The sequence below is a fragment of the Podarcis gaigeae genome (genome assembly GCF_964106915.1).
Source record: "Podarcis gaigeae genome assembly, chromosome: 8".
NCBI classification, from domain to species: domain Eukaryota; kingdom Metazoa; phylum Chordata; class Lepidosauria; order Squamata; family Lacertidae; genus Podarcis; species Podarcis gaigeae.
In genome coordinates, this window is record NC_139684.1 from 53,063,545 (window position 1) to 53,082,738 (window position 19,194).

A 19,194-nucleotide genomic window follows, 5' to 3' on the forward strand; every position below is an offset into this window, starting at 1 on the left:
TGGGAATTGTAGTCCAAAACATCTGAGGGCACTAGGTAAGGGAAGGCTGAGGCAAGACTTTAAATCTGTCCTGAATCCACTGCCAATCTATCTCATTAAGTGGGCCCACCTTATAATACTATAAGGGAGAATATTTTTTGGATATGTTGCATAGTTTTATAAACCTTCATTGTATTCCCCTTCCTTGCACAAGCCCCCCTCTCCCAGCTAAAATAAAACCTCAAACCCTTTAGCTTTTCCTCCTTATGAAAGTACTCTAACTAATTGGTTGCTTGGGTTATTTTTCTGCACCCCTTCTACAATGTATTTTAATTTTATTTTTTTAGTTATGACAACCAGAACTGTACATAGCATTCAAGTGTAGCCCATGTAACAGATTCATGTACTATGCTGGCTATCTTTGAGGCAGCAATGCTTCTGAATACCAGTTGCTGGAAACCTGAGGGGAGAAGGCTCTTGTGCTGAGGTCCTGCTTTCAGGCTCCCTGTTGGGCATCTGCTTGGCCACAGTGAGAACAGGACTAGATGGGCCATTGGCGGGATCCAGAAGGGCTCTTCTTATGTTCTTATTTTCAGTCCATATCCTAATAATCCCTAGCATGGAATTTGCCTGCCCCGAGCATTAGAGACAGCAGCTCCAACAACAGGAAACTATGTTTATTAAAAACTGTTGATACGGTTTCTCACTGAAAATTCCAAGGCAGATTGTAACAGCAATACAAAACTTAATTCAAACCTTTGCAGATTTATTTACACTTATAAAAAAATATTTAATACCGTCTTTCAGCTCCAATTGGCACCCCACCCCCCACTACCGCAAATCAAGGCTGTTTTTCCTACACTCTGTTCTTAAACCAGCTGTAAGTAGGTATACCTGTCCTGTTTTACCCCACAGAACTCTGGTGTGGTGGCCTTTTGGGCAAGCTGAGAATTCCCTGAGAGATACCTTTATAGACCCTTTATGCAGCCCGTACCAATCTGGTGGCCTCCAGAGGTTTTGGACAACAATTCCCATCGGCCCCAACCAGCATGGGATGGGGAGGAAGACAGGGCAATTAAACCTCCATTAAGACGCAGGCTGTGAAGTGATGGTAAGGAAAGCCAACTCAACACTGACACCTGGTGGTTATCTGGCCAATTGACAACAACACTACTATGGTAAAACCCGATGCCCCTTCTCGCACCACCACGTACCCCAGTATATAGGTGGGAATCTGTACTTCTGTTTCTCATTTGATTCATTTTTAGCTAACAGCTCAGTCCGACAGCCAGGAGGCTTCGTGCTCTCAACCAGCAAAGATGCTTTCGAGCAAAATGCCTCTTGTGACATCAGCTTTAGGGGCAGGCAGGAATCCTCTCAAACATCTACAGTGGTGCCCCGCAAGATGAACGCCTCGCAAGACGGAAAACCCGCTAGACGAAAGGGTTTTCCATTTTGGAGGCGCTTCGCAAAACGAATTTCCCTATGGGCTTGCTTCGCAAGACGAAAAAGTCTTGCGAGTTCCTTCGGGTTTTTTTCCCTTCCCCCCCTTTTCCTAAGCCACTAAGCCGCTTATCAGCTGATCCGCTGATAAGCTGCTTAACAGCTGATCGCTAAAAGCCGCTAAACCGCTAATAGCGCTAATCCGCTAAGCTGTCAATGGGCTTGCTTCGCAAGACGAAAAAACCACTATACGAAGAGCCTCACGGAACGAATTAATTTCGTCTTGTGAGGCACCACTGTAATGGGTAATTTCTGTTGTCCTCCAGATCAGGAGAGATTCTACTCAGCTGTTGTCCACTTCAAAACTGAGCATCGTTTTCAACTGGCCCTCAAGCTGAATGGCACTTTTGCATGTCACAGCTCCCTCAATAATCATCCTATCACGAAGCTGTGGCTGTTAATGTATCCTCTGCATTCTTTTGTAGCACTGGACCCTTCACCTTAGGCCCATCACTTGCAAGACCCTTAACAATGAGCAGTGGGGGCAAGGGGCTACCACCATCTTACTGCTGAGCCACGAATATCATTTGTGGCTTCTGACCATTCATTGTGTCCTGGCGAAAAAGTAGGTAAGGTCCATCCTCAGCTGGCGGCTGCTGCGGATTATTCTCCCAGCTCCTACCGTAAAGGGAAGGAGAAGATCTTCTTGCCAGACTTGCAGCGGACTTCGGCCCCAGGGATTCGCACAAGGTATGAAGAGTCCTCAAACCTATTCACAATCTCCTGGAAAAGACAAAGGAGGTGAGAGGGGTGGGAATTATGCAGAGCCCAGGAATCTGATTGGCCCCTGAACATTTAACAGGCAGCATACTGGACGTATTAATATGTGACAAATGTGGGTAGGAGAGGGCTTATACTTCTGAATACCAGTTTCTGGAAACCACAGGAGAGGAGAGCATTCTTGTGCTCGGATCTTGTGCTTCCAGGGTTTCCCACTGAGGCATCTGGCTGGCCACTGCGAGAACAGGATGCTGCACTAGTTTGGCCATTGGCCTGATCCAACAGAGCTCTTCCAATGTTCTTACGGCTTTGTGCTCCCATCTGGGCCCATCTACTTTTGTACTAATTGGTTCTGAGGTCCATTTCAAGGCTGCTGGTTTTAACTTTGGGAGCCCTTCACAGTGTGGGTCCTGTGTGCAGGAAGAAGCACATTCTCCTACACAAACCTTCCTGTATGCCTGCTCTGTCTCCCATCAACATTTAAATCAGCCTTCCCCAGATGTTTTTTGGAGCAGCACTCACATCAGCCCCAGCCAGCAGGAATTGTAGTCCAAGACATAAGGTTGGGGAAGGCCGATTTAAAGAAGAGGGAGATGTAGAGATAGCTTTATAGTTGCAGAACCTTCTCTGTGGAACTCCAGGTTGAGGAAAGCTCAAGAATTCCTAGGTAAGCTTTTCCTCACCAGATGTTGCCCTGAGCACTTCTGCAAACTGAAAAGGTATCTCCAGAAATGCCAAGCCAGACACCTCTATTTCAGCCCCCTGAGCAAGCTAATTCCTTAAACCTCTATGCTCGTGAATGACATCCGAGGTGGTTACCTGCAACTCCTGAAGACAACTTTCAAGTTCTTCAGAAAGGTTTCCAACACACCACGCGAGGCTGAGATGGAATGAGGGATTCTGTACAGAAGCCAGGAAAAAGCAGGTGCTAAGAATCTGGAGAAGCTGCACTAACCCAGCTAGGTGCCACCACCCTAGAATTCCTGGTAGGAGCTGAGCACCCTTCTCTATCTTCCATGGAAATTAGACTCCAGGACAAAGAGGGAGGCTTTGGGTGGGCTGTTTGGTTTCCTCAACAAGTTTATGTTACCACAGCTAGTTTATACACATATCACATGAGATCTGCAGTCTTATTTGGGAATACTGGTTGGGGCTGATGGCCAAAATATCTGGAGGGCACTCGGTTGGTAACTGTATATATATATATAATATATATAATGTAATAAACAGTTTATGTAATAAACTGTTTATTTCCAGGGCCGTGGTCATTCAGCAGCAGCCTCTTTTTGCAGACTCCACTCCCTCCTAGAACAGTGGAAGTCTTACCTTGTAGAAAGAAGGGAGACTGAATTCCTCCATAACTCTGTCCACTTCAGAAACCAACTCCAAGAGCTGAGTGTGCCCAGAAGTTACCTCCAAGCCAATGAAGGTCCTGCAGAGAGATATGACAGAATCTTAGAGCAGTTCAATGTTAATGTTCAACGTGAATGCCCACTTTGCCCCAGAAGGCAAAGGGCTGAGGGGGCACTAATAGAATGCTGCCCCACTTGAGGCAAACACTGGCCTCCCCCTCCTCTCTACCAACCTTGTCCTTGTGCGATTATTCTGCTTGTGCCAATCAAGCCACAGGATGGTTGGCAATTTCAGCCTGAGGACATGATGCAAAGCAGCCTATTGCTCTCTGAGGAATAGCCTCAGTGCCATTCACTCACCTGCTTTTGGGATCATTGGTGTAAACCTTCACTCGATCTGCTCTACAGGTGAACCTGAAATGGGGAAAGAATCCATCTGATTCCTTTGCAAGATGAAGAGGAGAAGGAGGACAGGGGAGAAGAAGTAAGGCATACTGAAACCCAGGGGCTGGGGAGTGCATTTTCTGATTTGCCCCTCCCTGGAGCCTTTAAGTCACTCTCTTCCAGCAATTACAGCTCTCCATACTTACCATTCCCTTTGCTCCCTTTTACTGATCCAGGTTTTGCTGCTGTTCTCTAAAACAACTCTTGCCACAGCCATTCAGATGTTTTGGACTACAACTCCCATCAGCCCCAGTCAGTGCCAGAATATATAGAGGGCACCAGGCTGTAGCAAAGACTGCTCTAAAGTATAAAAACTGCAGACAAATTTTCAAGTGGAATAAGGTCAGCTGATTTAGTAACCATGTGGAAGGGTGGGTGAGTTCCATGAGTCATTCTACATCATGATTCTGGGGTGAACAGGGAGAGGTGTCTTTTGGTGTGGGTCAATAATGCCCTGTCTGCCTCCTCACAGAAGAAGTGTGGATTAAGAATATGCGCTGGGTCAAGGGGAGGTGGTGCCCAAAGTGCAAGAGGAAGGTGTGGTCTAAGGGTCCAAAGCATCTTACCTGGGGAAGGAAGCCAGGTGTTCCTTGAGGGACTGGACAACAGGGCTTATCCAGTGGTGGCGCAGGATCACACCCTGAGAAAGGCTGATGTGGAACTCTGCCATAGCCGTCAATGATGGCACGGATGCACGTGCACGCAGGAGGAGGAGCTGGAGCAGGTCGAGGAAGTCCTCCTGAGCCTGATCTGTACAGAACGGTAGAACAACAGTGGAGGATTGGAGCAGGTGGGTGCATGGGTCCATCTCTGCTAAGCTGCGGTGGCAACTTGGTAGTAAGTCATACTTTCCATGCCTCAAATCTCTTCCGTAAAATGTGGATTACAATGGCCTCCTCTCCCCTACAGCCACTACCAACCAGTACCTGTGGATGGGTAGAGAAAGATGCTCTTTGTCTACCCAAGCCTCCCCTAGTCATGACGGCTCTATATTACCTCTGCTGTTGGTGGAAGCAGAGCATTATTCTGTATATTGGGTGGGGGAGAGCACAAAGAGCTGGAGAGTGTGATTGAGCTGGTGTTCTGGTTTGGGAGAGAACAAGGCAAGAAGCAGAGACCCCACGGAGTGAGTAGGTGAGGTCTGCATCTGGGCCTCCTTCAACACTTGCTGCTCATTTGCTACTGCCCACTGGCTGTGGAATGATTTGAGGTGTGCTTTGTTGGTGGGGAGGAAGGTAGAAAACTGGCAGCTTCCAGGAACTTTGGAGTAGGGGGAAAGTGATGGGGTTTTTTGTGCAGAAAAGGGAAGAGCTGCATGCTCACAGGTGTCTGTCAAAAAGCTCCATGGTGGTTTTGGAAAGGCACTCCAGATATGCCTGTAGCCAAATCCATGGTGTGGTGTCATAGATATGGCTTAAGCCTCCTGCCAAGACTCAGGGTCACCCATGTAACTGGGGGAATGTTGGTCAGCTCTAATGAAAGGGACCTTCTACATCAGTTGTGGCATTCTACTGAGGTGTTTGAAAAGAGCTATCCTCTTAGACTTGTTTAGCCAGGAGAAAAGATTGAGAGATGATAAAGGTAAAGGGACCCCTGACCATTAGGTCCAGTCGTGACCAACTCTGGGGTTGCGGCGCTCATCTCACTTTACTGGCTGAGGGAGCTGGCATAAAGCTTCCGGGTCATGTGGCCAGGATGACTAAGCTGCTTCTGGCGAACCAGAGCAGCGCAGGGAAACACCATTTGCCTTCCTGCCAGAGCGGTACCTATTTATTTACTTGCACTTTGATGTGCTTTCGAACTGCTAGGTTGGCAGGAACTGGCACTAAGCAACGGGAGCTCACCCCGTCGCAGGGATTTGAGCCACCGACCTTCTGATCGGCAAGTCCAAGGCTCAGTGGTTTAACCCACAGCGCCATAGCCACCTTCAAATATCTAAAGGGCTGTCCTATGGAAAATGGAGCAAGCTCGTTTTCTGCTGCTCCAGAGAGGAGGGCCCGAACCAATGGATTTAAATGACAAAAGAAATGAGATTCCATCTAAACATCAGGAAGAACTTTCTGACTGTAAGAGATGTTTGACAGGAGAACAAACTCTCTAGGAAGGTGGTGGACTGTCCTTCACTTGTGGTCTTTAAACAGAGATTGGATGGCCATCTGACAGGGGTTGGATTAGATGACCCTTTGAGTCTCCTCCAACCCTACAATTCTATGATTCTGTGTCAGTAAGCACAGTTCTATTAAGGATGTCTGGTCAGCCACTGTGGCTCTGTGGGCACCTCCCTCCTTTTGCCCATTCTCTGCTATACAGATCAAACAGCTGGAAGGGCTCTGCTCCTTGGAGAAAAGGTACCATTTCTGGCTGAATCCCAAAGATGTGTGTTTCCAGAGTTTGACTTCCTAGGGACACTGGGGTCGGAGAAGAGGACAAAGAGCAGAAGGGCACTCACAAGGCACGTAGACATGTGTTGCCCAGTTGCCTCGCACATGGGGAAAGGTCCGCAGGCGGCCTCCATGCTTGCTGCTGTCGTCCACCACTGTCTCTGCCTCCTCCTGATCTCTGAACATACTTAGCACACTGTCTGGCACAGGAAGGCGAGGAGCTGTTGAGCTGCAAGGCAGAGGGAGAAAAGAGAATTCCCAGCCCTTTTAATACCCCTCTTCATTTGGAGCAAAACAGGCCAAATGACTCTTGGCCCCTGGACACTGCACACGTTTTTCAGTCCATGCCCTACCCACAACTTCAGCACTCAGATGAGTGCAAAAATAAGTTGAGTGACTGGATACTAATGGCTCTGCAATGCATGGAGAAACAGAGGAACCCATCATGCCCAGAAAGAGTGAGGTTTGAGGAAAACTGGGCAGAAAAATATTTCAGATGACCACCTCCCTACATCAAATTTGTATCTAGAATTGGGTTTTTCCTGCTCTAGGGAAAGTACTGTAACTAAATACTTACTCTCTGCTTTTTGTGAAGAAGCAAAAACATTGTTGCCTTGTGAATTAACCGCAGCCCTGTATCTGCTTTATTTCAATTGCTATGCTGTTGATTTCAGTCTGAATTACATTTTGATAATTGTTTTAATTGTTGCAAACCTCTGGGAAACTCTGGTGGGTAGCAAGATGGGGCTGTGCCCCAACCCACTCAGCTTTGGGACAGAATAAGGAATGGCGGTACCTCAGTTGCTGGGGCTTCTGCAGAAGACCCCTGGCTCAGCTGGTGCTTTCTCCTGCCAAAAGGGCCCCAAAGCAGCAAGGCTCAGACCTTGCCTTGAGACCCTAAGGGGCGGCACTGAGGAGCAGACACCAAACTGAGGTGCTTTAAAGGACAGCAGTTGGCACCAATTGCACCAGGAAGTGCATGGAACTGTTGGGAGGTATCTACCAGAAGGTGCCGGGAGGAGGAAGAAGGGGCAACAGCAGCACAAACCAGTCTAGCAACCTGGGGTGGCAGGGGGAGAGAGAAAGAAAGCAGGACCCAGCCCAACCGTTCCTGCTGCCTCTGAATTGTTCCCAATCTAGATGGTCCTTACATGCCATTTTATTTATTTATTTCTTAAAAGTTATACACTGCTCGATTGTAGGGGGGAAAACAACAACCTAAAAGCAGTTTACAAAAAATATTTAAGAACTGGTGCCCGAGTTTGCCTTTTTCCTTTTCCCTCCCCGCTCCGTCTTCCTTTTCTGCGTGTCTTTTTCGGCTGAAAGGGAAGGGGGGCTTTTTGTGTTGAATTTATACGCCCACCTGTCGCCGGGAGAGCGGCGGCCTTGTCGTCCCTCCACCGAGCTTGCGCCGCCGGCCTCGCCGCCTTCCCCTTGCGCTCCCGAGGATGCGCTCTCATCTTCCGAGTCGGAGCTGCTGTAGCCCACCAGACCTGCGACCGCCGCCACTCTACTCATGGCCGGCACGTCAAGATCTCCACTTCCGCCACCTAGAGAGAAAGAGGGACTACTGCGCCTGCGCAAAAGCGCCTCTTTTAATGAGCGAAGCTTGCTGAAGTCATGCTGGTGCCAGCCAGCAGTGGCTATAGACGTTTAGACTCGCGACGCGTAGCGCGGGGAGTCGCTTACGGGTCGCTTCGGGAGAGCCTTTTCAGGCGCGTTCGCGAGCGGTAAGACGACCGGTGGAAATCATCATCATGTTTCAGCATCGAATTGGTGTGCTTTGATATTTGACTTCGTAAAACGTATCGTTGTATCGCAACTGTGATAACTTTCTCTATTTAAAAAAACATTTTCCCCCTGCAACTTGTTTTGTTATTAAAATTCATTACAAATACTATGGGAAACGAGGGCAAAATAGAAAATAAGTCAGTGGGGCTCATTATTTCTAAACTGCATGATTTCTCCCAAATATTTCCTAATTTGGGTAAGTGTGGAAAAGCACCAGGTAAGCATCAAGACTAAGATGCATAGTCTTGTTTATAAAACCAGCTGAATTTTGCAACGAGTCAATTACCACAGCAATAGTATTTTAGAGCATTTTCCTATCATGGAAGGAACATTGTGAGATTGCATGATTAAGATCTCTTTCCTTTCCTTTGAAAGGTGTGAACGTTGACTATCCATTTCCAATATCATGACTTACAACTTTGAGTCTTTTGTTCTTCTAGTAAAGTTCACAACTCTTCAAAGCGTGATCCAGCTCCAATTTAACCAGATTTTAGAATCATAACTTTTCCTAAAGTGGTTGGGTTGTTTCATGAAGACTCTGTGAATAAGGAACCTGTCAAATGCATCTTGCAGTTAGTTGGTAGTGAAGCCGTGGAGCATTTTTCAATCACTTCAGGCACAACTTCATTTCTGGAATCATACACATCAGCTTTTGCTAACCTGATAATCCAACATCTAGAGGGCACCAGGTTGGGTGAAGGTTGATATATATACTAGCAGTGACCTCAGTAGTTTTATTGTATTTTATAACTCACCTTTTTCTCCAAGGACTCAAGGTGGCATGCATGGACCTTCCTGTCCTCACTGAATCCCCACAACAACCTTGTGAGGTAGATTAGGCTGAGAGAGGGCAAGTGGCCTAAGGTCATCACCCAATGAGCTTCATGGCCAAGTAAGAGGATTTGAACCCTGGTTTCCCAGGTCCTACTCTGACACTCTAACCACTACACCACACTGGTTCTCCAAGGTCTTGCGCTCCATGGCACCAGCAGCCACAAACAAGGTTTGAAGTGGGGGGGGGGGTGGACCCCAGGTTGGCATAAGTACAAGAAAACTTTGGGAAACAAAACCTGTTTGGAGTGGGGAGACAGCAGCCTAAGGACTCCTGAGAATGTCAGATGGGCATGGAACTGACTGGATGACTGTTGAGCCTGAGGCAGGGGACAGAAAGCTTGGCGGAATCATTAAACTGTAAGTTGGGAGGGACCCCAAGGGTCATCTAGCCCAACCCCCTGCAATGCAGGAATTGCAACTAAAGAATCCCTGGCAGATGGCCATTCAATCTCTACTTAAAAAGCTCCCATGAAGGAGACTCCTTCACCTTCTGAGGGAATCCGTTCCACTGTCAAACTTACTGGGAGGGGGCGGAGGGAGAGTTGAATGGAATATCCTGGAAGAGGGCCGCAAGCCAGCCATGCTCACCCGCAACAGCCCCACTGACCCTTGCTCTCCTTGCACACCGCTTCTCTCTCTCTCTCCCCCTCTGGACCACTTCGTGGCAAGGCCATCCGTTCTGCTCCTCCGCCTCGGGTCTAACGGGCCCGCGGGCGCTGCACAGGAGACCTTCGCCCTCCACGAGGTTTGCCCGCAATAGAGAAATAGAGAGAGAGAGAGAGAGAGAGAGAGAGAGAGAGAGAGAGAGAGAGAGAGGCGAGGACATTCCTCTCTTTCGGGCGCATCGTGTGAACGTTATTATTGGGAGTTATTATTGTTGCTGACCCGGGGCGGGGGATTTGGAGGCCTGGCGGCTTCTGGCGTCGGGGATGCGCAGCTGCAACTGGCTGCTACGGCACAGGCTGGGTGCGAAAGAGGATCCTCGCTTCCCTGCCTGCCTTCCTAATCCTGCTATGGGTGAAGCCCCCAAAGGATTCCAGCAGCAGCAGCATCGGCTACAGTTTTGCCGGTAAGTGACGGAGCGGAGGCCTCTCCCCCCGGTTCCTCCTTCCTCACCCGGCCCGAGCATAGCGCGCCGCAGTTCTCCGCGCGGTCCGGCAGAGGGCGGCCCCGATCCCACGGCTGGGTCCTTCCCCTGCTGGACGCCGCCCCTTCCTCCTCCTCCTCCTCCTCCTCTGCCTCCTCCTTCCCCTCCTCCGGTGGCTCGACGCCGCCCCCCCTCCCCTAGCCGCCGCCGCTTCGCCTATCCTCACCGCTGGGACTGCTGCTACGCGAGGCCGGGGATCCGACGGGGCGAGCAGGCCGCGAGACACCTCCGGGCCTCGCTCTCCAGGTAGGGGAGAAGGGAGGAAGCTGGGCAGGGCGAAGCTAAAGCGCCTCTTTCCTCGCCCCGGAGCTCCTGCCCCGCCGGCCACACGGAGCCGAGCGGGGTGGCGGTCGCTTTCCCCGCGGGCGGCGGAGGAAGGAGGAGGAAAAAGGCGCTCCTGGCCCCGAGCGGGGCCGCCTGCCCTGCTCCTTGGACGGAGTAGGCCGAGGCCCGGCCAGCGGCACGGGAGACGCCCCGATACCATGTGAAGGCGGCGCTCCCGGGCCGGCGGGGCGAGGCAGCCCTTCGCCTGACCCGGTCGGCCTCGTCGCAACCTCTTGGCCGGCGGCCTTGGCCAACATACGGCCCTCCAGGTGTGTAGATCGCCCCCCCCGCAACTCCAGATGTTTTTGGCTAGCACAGCTGCCTGGGGCTGATGGGAGTTGGCGACCAGCAACATCCGGAGGGCGCCTGCCTGGCCAAAAAAAAGGCTGGCATCTTGGCTGGGGGGGGGCGGGGAACCTTTGCGTTGCAGGGCGATGGAGATGAACCATCTCGATGGGCTCTGCAATGTGGAGAAGCCCTTAACAACCCAGTCACCCACCAGGGCATTTCTGCGGTCATGTTAGGCAGGATGTGGCCCTGGGCAATCTGAAGGGAGAGGACCAGTGAAGCAGCCTTTAGCCACACAAGGGCTCTGGACTGTCCAGCCTACATCTGGCTTCTTGGGGTGGGTGCAGCCCCCCAAGTCTCTGGCAGAGAAGAGCCTTTCTGTGCCACCTGGGATCATTTTTTACCTGGAGGAGGGAATCTGGGACCATCTGTGTGCAAAATCTGGCAAGGTGAAATTCTCTGTAAGTTGGAAGAGGGCAGATGTATGCAGCTGAGCATCTCTCTAAAGATAGGCTCAAGCAGAGAATCTGGCCAAATTATCGTGCCCTTGAGTGAGGAGATGGAGCTGCTTTTAAAAACTTAAGAACAGCCCTCATTTAAAGCCACCCTAGTTGGTGGCCGTCACTGCCTCCCGTGGGAGTGAGTTCCATAGTTTTAACTATTCACTGGGTGAAAAAGTACCTTTTTTTGGTCTGCCTGAATGTCCCAGTGTTTTAAGGTAGTGGAGCAGAGAGTTCACAGTCACGCTGCTATATTGTCTTACACACCTTGGGAGTGTAGATGGATTGGCAACAGGGTGTACAGATGTTTCCCTGGGCTCAGTAGAGCTGTGATCACTAGAGATGATGGGAGCTATAGTACCAAAACATTTGGAGGGCACCAGTTTACAGTAAAATTCTGAAGCTCTAAGGCTGGTCCCCAGATAGACCAATTTCCAAGAAAACTTATGATAGGTGGCTTCTGCTTCACCAAACTGGAAGGTTTCTTTCCTATAGTTTGGCTGTGGATTTGCTTGCTTGAATTCTTGAGCTTTTCCCCTCTTGGATTGTTTCTTTTCCGTGGGACATTTTGCTTCTGCTTCTCCACCACTTGATACCTGGCTGTTGCTAGCTTGCTTACATGGACAACCATCTTAACACACACACACCTGCCCTCATTGTATTGTATGGTATTGTCAGACCTTGGCATGAGGACAGTTGACAAGCTCTTCCCATCTCCTGGGGCAGTTTTGTCATCTGCATGCTTATATCAGCCTTCCCCAACCTGGTGCCCTCCAAAAGATTTGGACTACAACTCCCATCAGTCCTGACTATATGTTAGTGATGGTTGGGGCTGATGGGAGTTGTAGTCCAAAAACATCTGGAGGGTACCAGACTGGGGAAGTATGGTTAATTGGTATCCAGCAGACAGAGGGGTTCAAAAGATGGGCTGAAGATGCAGTAGGGATTTATTTCAGATTTGTATTTTGTGCTTTCCAGATAGCTATGCAAATGCTAGATGCAACTTTGATTAGCGTTCAGCTTAGTGTTTGCAGAGCTGATGTCATATTGTCAACAAATGATGTTTGTCTACCTGGCTGCCTCTTTATATTAATTTTAAACTTTTTATTTTCTTTGTGCAAGGGTCTTCAAAGAACAAAAAACAATAATCTTGAGCACAGTACAAAATGGATTGTCCCCTTTGTGCTATGGCAGGAAAGACAGAGGTGAAAGCAGGCAGGTTGGAGGGACGGCCTTGACCCATCCCATGGCACCCATGGAGAAGGTGAACTTGGCCTTTGAGTTAACCCATTTTGTGGCTTGTACAAGTGCTTGCTGCTGTCCAGAGAGATGCAGCTTGAACTGTACAGACAGTCCCTGGCGACATCCTGCCCTGTTTCTGGATGTTTATTTATAGCCAGCTCTGTTTCATTGACTCTTGATGGTGCAGGTTAGCAAATAACGTAGTAGTGTGGACAATCCTTGGCAAAGGAGAGTTGTGATCAGTGGAAAGTGTATTTTGAAGCTCGGGCAGAGCCCAGTTTTACAGAGTTTTCAATAATAATAATAATAATATTTATACCCCACCCATCTGGCTGGGTTTCCCCAGTCACTCTGGAGTAAACTGGTTTGGGCTGAAAAACAAAACAAATCTCACAAAACTTTAGATGTGCATTTTTGTGTGTGGATATAAATAGGTCAGCCTTTGCCAACCAGGGATGCTCCAGATGTTCCAGGCTACAGTGGTTGCTGACTGAATAATAATAATATTAATAATATTTTATTTGTACCCTGCCAGAGCCGGGCTCAGAGCGGTTAACATCATATAAATAATACAATATGCATAAAAACAAGCAATCAATTTATTAAAATGCATCCCAAAATTAATTCAAATAAGTTAAAAAGTTAAAACCGGACAAATGACAATCCTCAGGTTAAAATTGAAGTGGATGGGGGTGCCTCAGGTCAGCAAAGGGTGTTCCATGTTGAACACCTGGGACAACGGGGAGCTATCAGAATGGTGGAGATCTGGGCAGGAGGAAGAGGAGGAGAGAGTCGATCCTGGGAGAGCCCCTGGTTGTGCTCCCCAAATCAGTGAGGGGGAAACATGATGGATTGGGTATTCCTTGCTTTGGACATGATGGCAGGGTTGAACATTAGGAACAGAAAATGGATCTTGAAGAATTGGTGTGTACTATTAGTTCAGCAGGGACGAAACTGTAGCCAGAAGCGTGTCTTTCTCGGCATTTTTTTCCAGCTTTTTTCCAGCTGACCAGGTTATTAATAAATAAAAAGAAACTGAGACATCTGGGTTCTGGATCCATCAGTCATTTTCTTCTCTCCCCCGCCCCCCGCAACATATATGCTACCCTAATATGTTGAATAAGCTCATATGGCTGCATCAGGTTCTAGAGTTCAAAGATCCTCAGCTGTGTTTAGCCTGAAGGTTAGGCCATTGCAATATATTGGCTTACTAGCTTAGCTTGAGTCCAGAGTGTGTTCTACTTGCTTCCTGGATTCCTCTTCAAGCTCTTTCCTACCCATGCATATGAGAGGACAGAGAAAATACTCAGTTCTCTTGACATCACAGGCACTGTGTGCCCTACAACCTAAATTATCAAATTATCTACCAGGGCTGATGTTTTTAAAGGAAAACAAGCATGGTAAAGCAATATAAATGCTCCTGGGCAGACTGTAGATTGAAAAGGGTATGAAAAAGGGAACCCTGGCCATATAGACTTACACAAAGGGATTGTTTAGGTCTTTTAAAAAGCATAACAACATTAGATAAGCCCTGAATCTGGGTTAGGCCGGACACCTCCATCTAGTCTAATATCCTGTTCTCTCAGTGGCCAGCCAGGTGACTATGTTTTAACTGAAACTTTTTATAACATTTTAACTCTTTTAAGATTTTTTTTTAAAAGTAAGTTCAGCAAAAGATTCTTGTAGGATGTACAAACAGATAAACTATAAAACAAACAGGAACAAAACCCGAAACTAAGGCATACCGTATTTTTCGCTCTATAAGACGCACCAGACCACAAGACGCACCTAGTTTTTGGAGGAGGAAAACAAGAAAAAAAAATTGAAATCTCAGAAGCCAGAACAGCAAGAGGGATCGCTGCGCAGTGAAAGCAGCAACCCCTCTTGCTGTTCTGGCTTCTGGGATAGCAGTGCAGCCTGCATTTGCTCCATAAGACGCACACACAAAAAGTGAGTCTTATAGAGCAAAAAATACGGTAATTTAGCCTGGATATTGCACCCCGCCTCCACAAACTCTAGCGTCACAAATAAAATGAGAAAGTTGGATAGCTTTCTACAGATTCACAATAAAAAATGTAAAGCACATTTCAAGAAGCTTCTTATTTCTTTTTAAAAATATTTTCCAAAGTTTAGTGCAGGATGTCTTGAAATGGGTGGGTCCTTCAGGAGAGATCTGCAGCCATTCCAGTTGCTCATTTGGGAGTTCTCGTTTCTTAATTAGCGAGTGTTTTGTTGCTAACTTCAAGACTGCCTTCCTGGCTAGTCTTGGAAGTGTCCGTTGATAATTCTCCAGTAGCAATTGCTTCAAGCTGCAGAGCTTTTTTTTTTAGTATAGTCGTGTATTTGGAACTTGCATGGCAGAGTTGTGAACAATGATTGTGTAAGTTTTCAATATAAGCTTTCAATATGGAAAAAGGTTTGTCCCTAGTTGGAGAAACACTTCTGCTATCTCCAGCCTGCGGTCTCTGGCCTAAAATAATTTTTTTGTTTGCTTGTTCTCTCTGCAGTTGTGGCTGGTGGGGAGGTAATCATTAGTAGATTAAATATACATTTTAAGCGAGATAAGCAGCTTTTTGTCTGAATTGCTGTCTTTCCTTGCAGGTTCCCTTCCTTGATACCCATTCTGGTGCCAGGCAAAAGGCCTCCTGCATCCTTTAGGATGTCCCGTCTGCTGGTGTCTGCTTTGGTTTGAGACGTACCGCAGTGGGGAATTGTTGCGCCCAGTGCGACGTGTTTGTCACCTCCAGGTTTGGGAGCAACTGCTGCGAACTCAGATCTCCTTAATTGATTTGCCTCAGTCGAGAAGCTGAAGCCCTTATTGTGGAAACCCCGATTTCTTTTCCCCAGCATGTCAGAAAGCTGGCCGCAGCAGCCCCCACAGCAGCAACCGCCGGCGCCGCACCATGCTGGGACCACTGCCCTCCCGGAGCATCCCATCGCCTCCAGCTCTGTGGTGGAGAATCCCTTGGGCTGTGCCGTCTACGGCATCCTCCTCCAGCCGGAGCCCAGCAACCTGCAGCACCACACTTCCATCCCAACTGGCGGTGGAGAGCCCTCCACAAAATGCGGGCTGTGTGGACACGACTTGGGGCACCTCTCAAACCCCCAGGAGCACCAGTGCCTGCAGGGGGGCCATGACCGCTCCTTCCAGTGCACCCAGTGCCTGAAGATCTTCCACCAGGCCACCGATCTCCTGGAGCACCAGTGCCTGCAAGTGGAGCAGAAGCCCTTCGTCTGCGGCGTCTGCAAGATGGGCTTCTCCCTGCTCACCTCCCTGGCCCAGCACCACAACGTCCACAACGGCAGTGCCGCCGTCAAGTGCTCCATCTGTGAGAAGACCTACAAAGCCGCTGCAGCTGCCGTAGCAGCCCCAGAGGAGCCTGCGCCACCGCAGCAGCCGGCCGCGCTCAACCGGACTCCCGTGGAGAAGCCCTACAGCTGCTCCATCTGCCAGAAGCCCTTCAAGCACCTCTCGGAGCTGTCGCGGCACGAGCGCGTCCACACCGGGGAGAAGCCGTACAAGTGCAGCCTCTGCGACAAGAGCTTCAGCCAGTCCTCCCACCTGGTGCACCACAAGCGCACGCACAGCGCCGAACGGCCCTACAAGTGCACCGTCTGCGAGAAGGCCTTCAAGCACCGCTCCCACCTGGTGCGCCACATGTACGCCCACTCCGGGGAGGCCCACCTCTTCCGCTGCAACGTCTGTGAGCTGCATTTCAAGGAGTCCTCCGAGCTGCTGCAGCACCCCTGCACGCCAAGCGGGGAGCGCCCCTTCCGCTGCGGCGCCTGCCACAAGGCCTTCCGGCGCCCCTCGGACCTCCGGCAGCACGAGCGCACCCACAGCACGGAGCGCCCCTTCCAGTGCGACCTCTGCCAGATGAGCTTCAAGCAGCAGTACGCCCTCATGCGCCACCGCCGCACCCACAAGGTGGTTGCGGGCACCGCCGCCACGCCAGCGCCTTCCACCGAGCAGGAGCTGCCGGTGGGGCCGTTCAAGTGTTCCCTGTGCGAGAAGGGCTTTGTGCAGCCGGCCCACCTCCTCTACCACCAGCACGTCCACGGCATCGAGAACCTCTTCAAGTGCAACGCCTGCCAGAAGGGCTTCAGCCAGTCCTCGGAGCTGCTGCGCCACCGCTGCGTGCAGAGCGCCGAGCGGCCCTTCAAGTGCGGGGCCTGCAGCAAGGCCTACAAGCGGGCCTCGGCCCTGCAGAAGCACCAGCTGGCCTCGCACTGTGCCGAGAAGCCCCTCCGCTGCACCCTCTGCGAGCGCCGCTTCTTTTCCTCCTCCGAGTTCGTGCAGCACCGCTGCGACCCAGCCCGCGAGCGGCCCCTCAAGTGCCCAGACTGCCAGAAGCGCTTCAAGTACGCCTCTGACCTGCAGCGCCACCGGCGGGTCCACACTGGGGAAAAGCCCTACAAGTGCCCCGCTTGCGAGAAGGCCTTCAAGCAGCGCGAGCACCTCAACAAGCACCACGGCGTCCATACCCGGGAGCAACATTACAAGTGCATGTGGTGCGGGGAGCGCTTCCTGGACCTGGGCCTCCTGCAGGAGCACAGCGCCCAGCACACCTCCACTGACAGCACGTACCCCGTGACACCTTGCCTGCCCTGAGCATCTCCCCCTGCTGGCGGGAAAAGGTTCATGTCATCCTTCAAGCCCTGTTGGCGCTGGGCTTAGGCTACGGCGAGCGACTAGGCCATGTGGGACCCTTTCCTTCTCCTTTGCAGACCAAGCTGCGAACAGTGGAGGGGGTGGGGAGGGCTAGAGCAAGCAGCGGTGGCCTCTGTGTGAGCACTGAGCTCAGCAATTGGTCAATTCAGCCCATTTGCTCCTATGAATGGGCTGAGTGTACCTTTGAAACCAGCTGTGACTCAGGCCTGCTTTGCTGCTCCAGGCGCAGTGTCTGTTTTTTGGGTCAGGATGAATGTTCCTTAAGCCTGCCAACCAAATCCAGATCCTCATCTCCCTCCCCCCCCCCCCGCCACCCCTGCCCCTCATGATTCATTAGTGTCTGTAGAGGGGAGTGTGATATTCAAAGAAATTTGCTGCTTGAAATTTATAGGGCAGGACTCCGCAGCAAGGGAAGCCAGGCAGGTGAAATGGTGAGAGATGGACTTAGTGGGCGCGGCTTCCCTTAAGGTGCCATCCCTAGGGAAATTCTGCTTATGTGCGTCTGTTCAGTTCAAGCATACATCTGAGAGAGGGAAACTTTGAAGGGAACCAGCTACTAGATGGTCCGATTAGTCCTTTACCCTTATACATCCGAGAGAGAAGGCCCCAGAGCAGCCATGCCTTGTGCTCCTCTTCCTGGCTTCCGTTGTCCAAAACCGTCAGGGCTAGAGGCTTTTCATTTCCTCCAAACACCGGAGCTCTCAAGGTGCTGTCTAAGCCAGTGGTGTGAGTGGTCCCAGGGCAGCGTGAAAGGCGACAGAGAGGGAGGGTGTGGTGGAACACAGTTACATATTTAAACGTCTTCTAAAGCCAGAGCAAAGCTTCACACTGTAGGGGGGAAGGTTCTCTGTGTCGTTTCTAGGCTCTTATCAAAATGGAAGTAAAGTTTTTTGTTTTGTTTTTTTACGTGCAACTAAAAAAGGAATTTGGTGGAAGGAGCATTCAAAATGCGCTGCTAGATCTGTCCTGGAATTGTGATCTAGAGGAGCGCCATTTGCTTTAGTGGTATGATTGGCAATAAGATAAGCTACAGCTGGTATCACAGAGACTTTGGAAACGCTTTCCTTTGGGACCGTTCTGTGGGACACTGTGTGTGTGTGGTTTATTGCCCTTTCCACACTCAGCCGCCAAACTGTATTAAATTGGGAGGCTGCTGCAGCAGGTAGAGCAAGAACTGTCGGTGGAGCAGCCCTCAAAAAAAGCTTTTGTTTGTTTTTTATCTGTTTCACATGGGACACACAGAGTGGCACTGGGAAGGCCATTTTCTAGCCCTGGATCCATCCTGCCAGTTGCCCAGGACATGAAAAGAGGACAGAAGTGGATCATTGGGATGGGTCTGGCCAAAGTTGCCTCTCAAGACCCAGAGCCTGTCCACATGCAGGGCCTGCTGACTTGTCTTTCACGACACCTCAACTGTATAGAACTAACTTTTATGGAGTTTGTCTTCATTATTTTTCATATTGCTTTTTTAAAAAAGCAGTTTAATATTCATTAAAAATCTGTGTAGCTCAGTTGGCTGTCCTTTGGAATCCTTAAAAGACGTCCGCTCAGGTAAAGTCGTTGCATTCTGACGTTACTGAATAGTGAGTTCACGATATGCTGCGTAACTACAGGAGTGACACTGGTCATGAAAATTCCTCTTCTGTTCCTTTTCTGGGGAGGAAGCTGGTGATCAAGAGGCCAGGAATGGTCTTACAGAACATCCGATTGTGCTCTGCAGCAGGCTGGGCAGATTGAATTGAAAAGGCCTGGGTGGGTCACCTCGTCCGTCGCCTGCTAAGCAGGATGTTTTGAAAGGAAAGGTCCCCTTCCCTCTGATGTCTGCTCAGGAACTGCTCAGGAAAGCAGGGAGGGTCCTTTTATGGGCAATTTCTTCTTCTTTTGTCCAAATGAGTTTCCAGGCCTGGTGTCTCCAGTGTTCAGCGGAGGAACCAAGGCAGCATTGACAAGGCTGCAGGCTCTCCCTTCCCAAGGCTCAGCTGCTCAGGAAGCTCTTGCCTGCCAGTGATCTCAGTTC

At 50.0% G+C, this 19,194-nt stretch overlaps 3 protein-coding genes across 5 annotated transcripts in view; 2 read left to right on the plus strand and 1 right to left on the minus strand.

The window, feature by feature from the left end:
- Window positions 1-635: 635 nt before the first annotated feature.
- Window positions 636-8,093, minus strand: USB1 (U6 snRNA biogenesis phosphodiesterase 1; the record flags this gene model as incomplete). 2 transcript variants are annotated; one of them, XM_083751386.1, is made up of 8 exons in its annotated part: window positions 636-1,364; window positions 1,720-2,205; window positions 3,022-3,102; window positions 3,529-3,634; window positions 3,915-3,968; window positions 4,565-4,748; window positions 6,448-6,608; window positions 7,743-7,897. In XM_083751386.1, the coding sequence occupies 7 exons, from the start codon at window positions 7,895-7,897 to the stop codon at window positions 2,101-2,103; spliced, it is 846 nt and encodes a 281-aa protein (XP_083607512.1). In that variant the 3' UTR covers window positions 636-1,364; window positions 1,720-2,100. The 2 variants fall into 2 exon arrangements, with proteins under 2 accessions (XP_083607512.1, XP_083607513.1); XM_083751387.1 differs by lacking the exon at window positions 3,022-3,102 and having other exon boundaries at window positions 7,743-8,093.
- Window positions 8,094-9,149: 1,056 nt separating this feature from the next.
- The window catches only part of CNGB1 (cyclic nucleotide gated channel subunit beta 1), a gene marked incomplete at its 5' end in the record, with an annotated part of 66,099 nt that continues 56,054 nt past the window's right edge, over window positions 9,150-19,194 (plus strand). Inside the window, 2 exons of the mRNA XM_083752042.1 lie at window positions 9,150-9,173; window positions 10,136-10,397. Coding sequence (XP_083608168.1) covers window positions 9,150-9,173; window positions 10,136-10,397 — 286 coding nt within the window. The remainder of the gene's footprint in view (window positions 9,174-10,135; window positions 10,398-19,194) is intronic.
- On the plus strand, window positions 10,728-18,688 carry ZNF319 (zinc finger protein 319). 2 transcript variants are annotated; one of them, XM_083751372.1, is made up of 2 exons: window positions 10,728-10,744; window positions 15,107-18,688. In XM_083751372.1, exon 2 carries the CDS (start codon window positions 15,354-15,356, stop codon window positions 17,115-17,117), a length of 1,764 nt encoding a protein of 587 aa, XP_083607498.1. In that variant the 5' UTR covers window positions 10,728-10,744; window positions 15,107-15,353; the 3' UTR covers window positions 17,118-18,688. The 2 variants fall into 2 exon arrangements, with proteins under 2 accessions (XP_083607498.1, XP_083607499.1); XM_083751373.1 differs by lacking the exon at window positions 10,728-10,744 and adding an exon at window positions 12,180-12,202.

What these genes read in the sequence shown, in the direction of transcription:
- ZNF319 (XM_083751372.1), top strand. Translation starts at nt 15,354, where the DNA reads ATGTCAGAAAGCTGGCCGCAGCAGCCCCCACAGCAGCAACCGCCGGCG.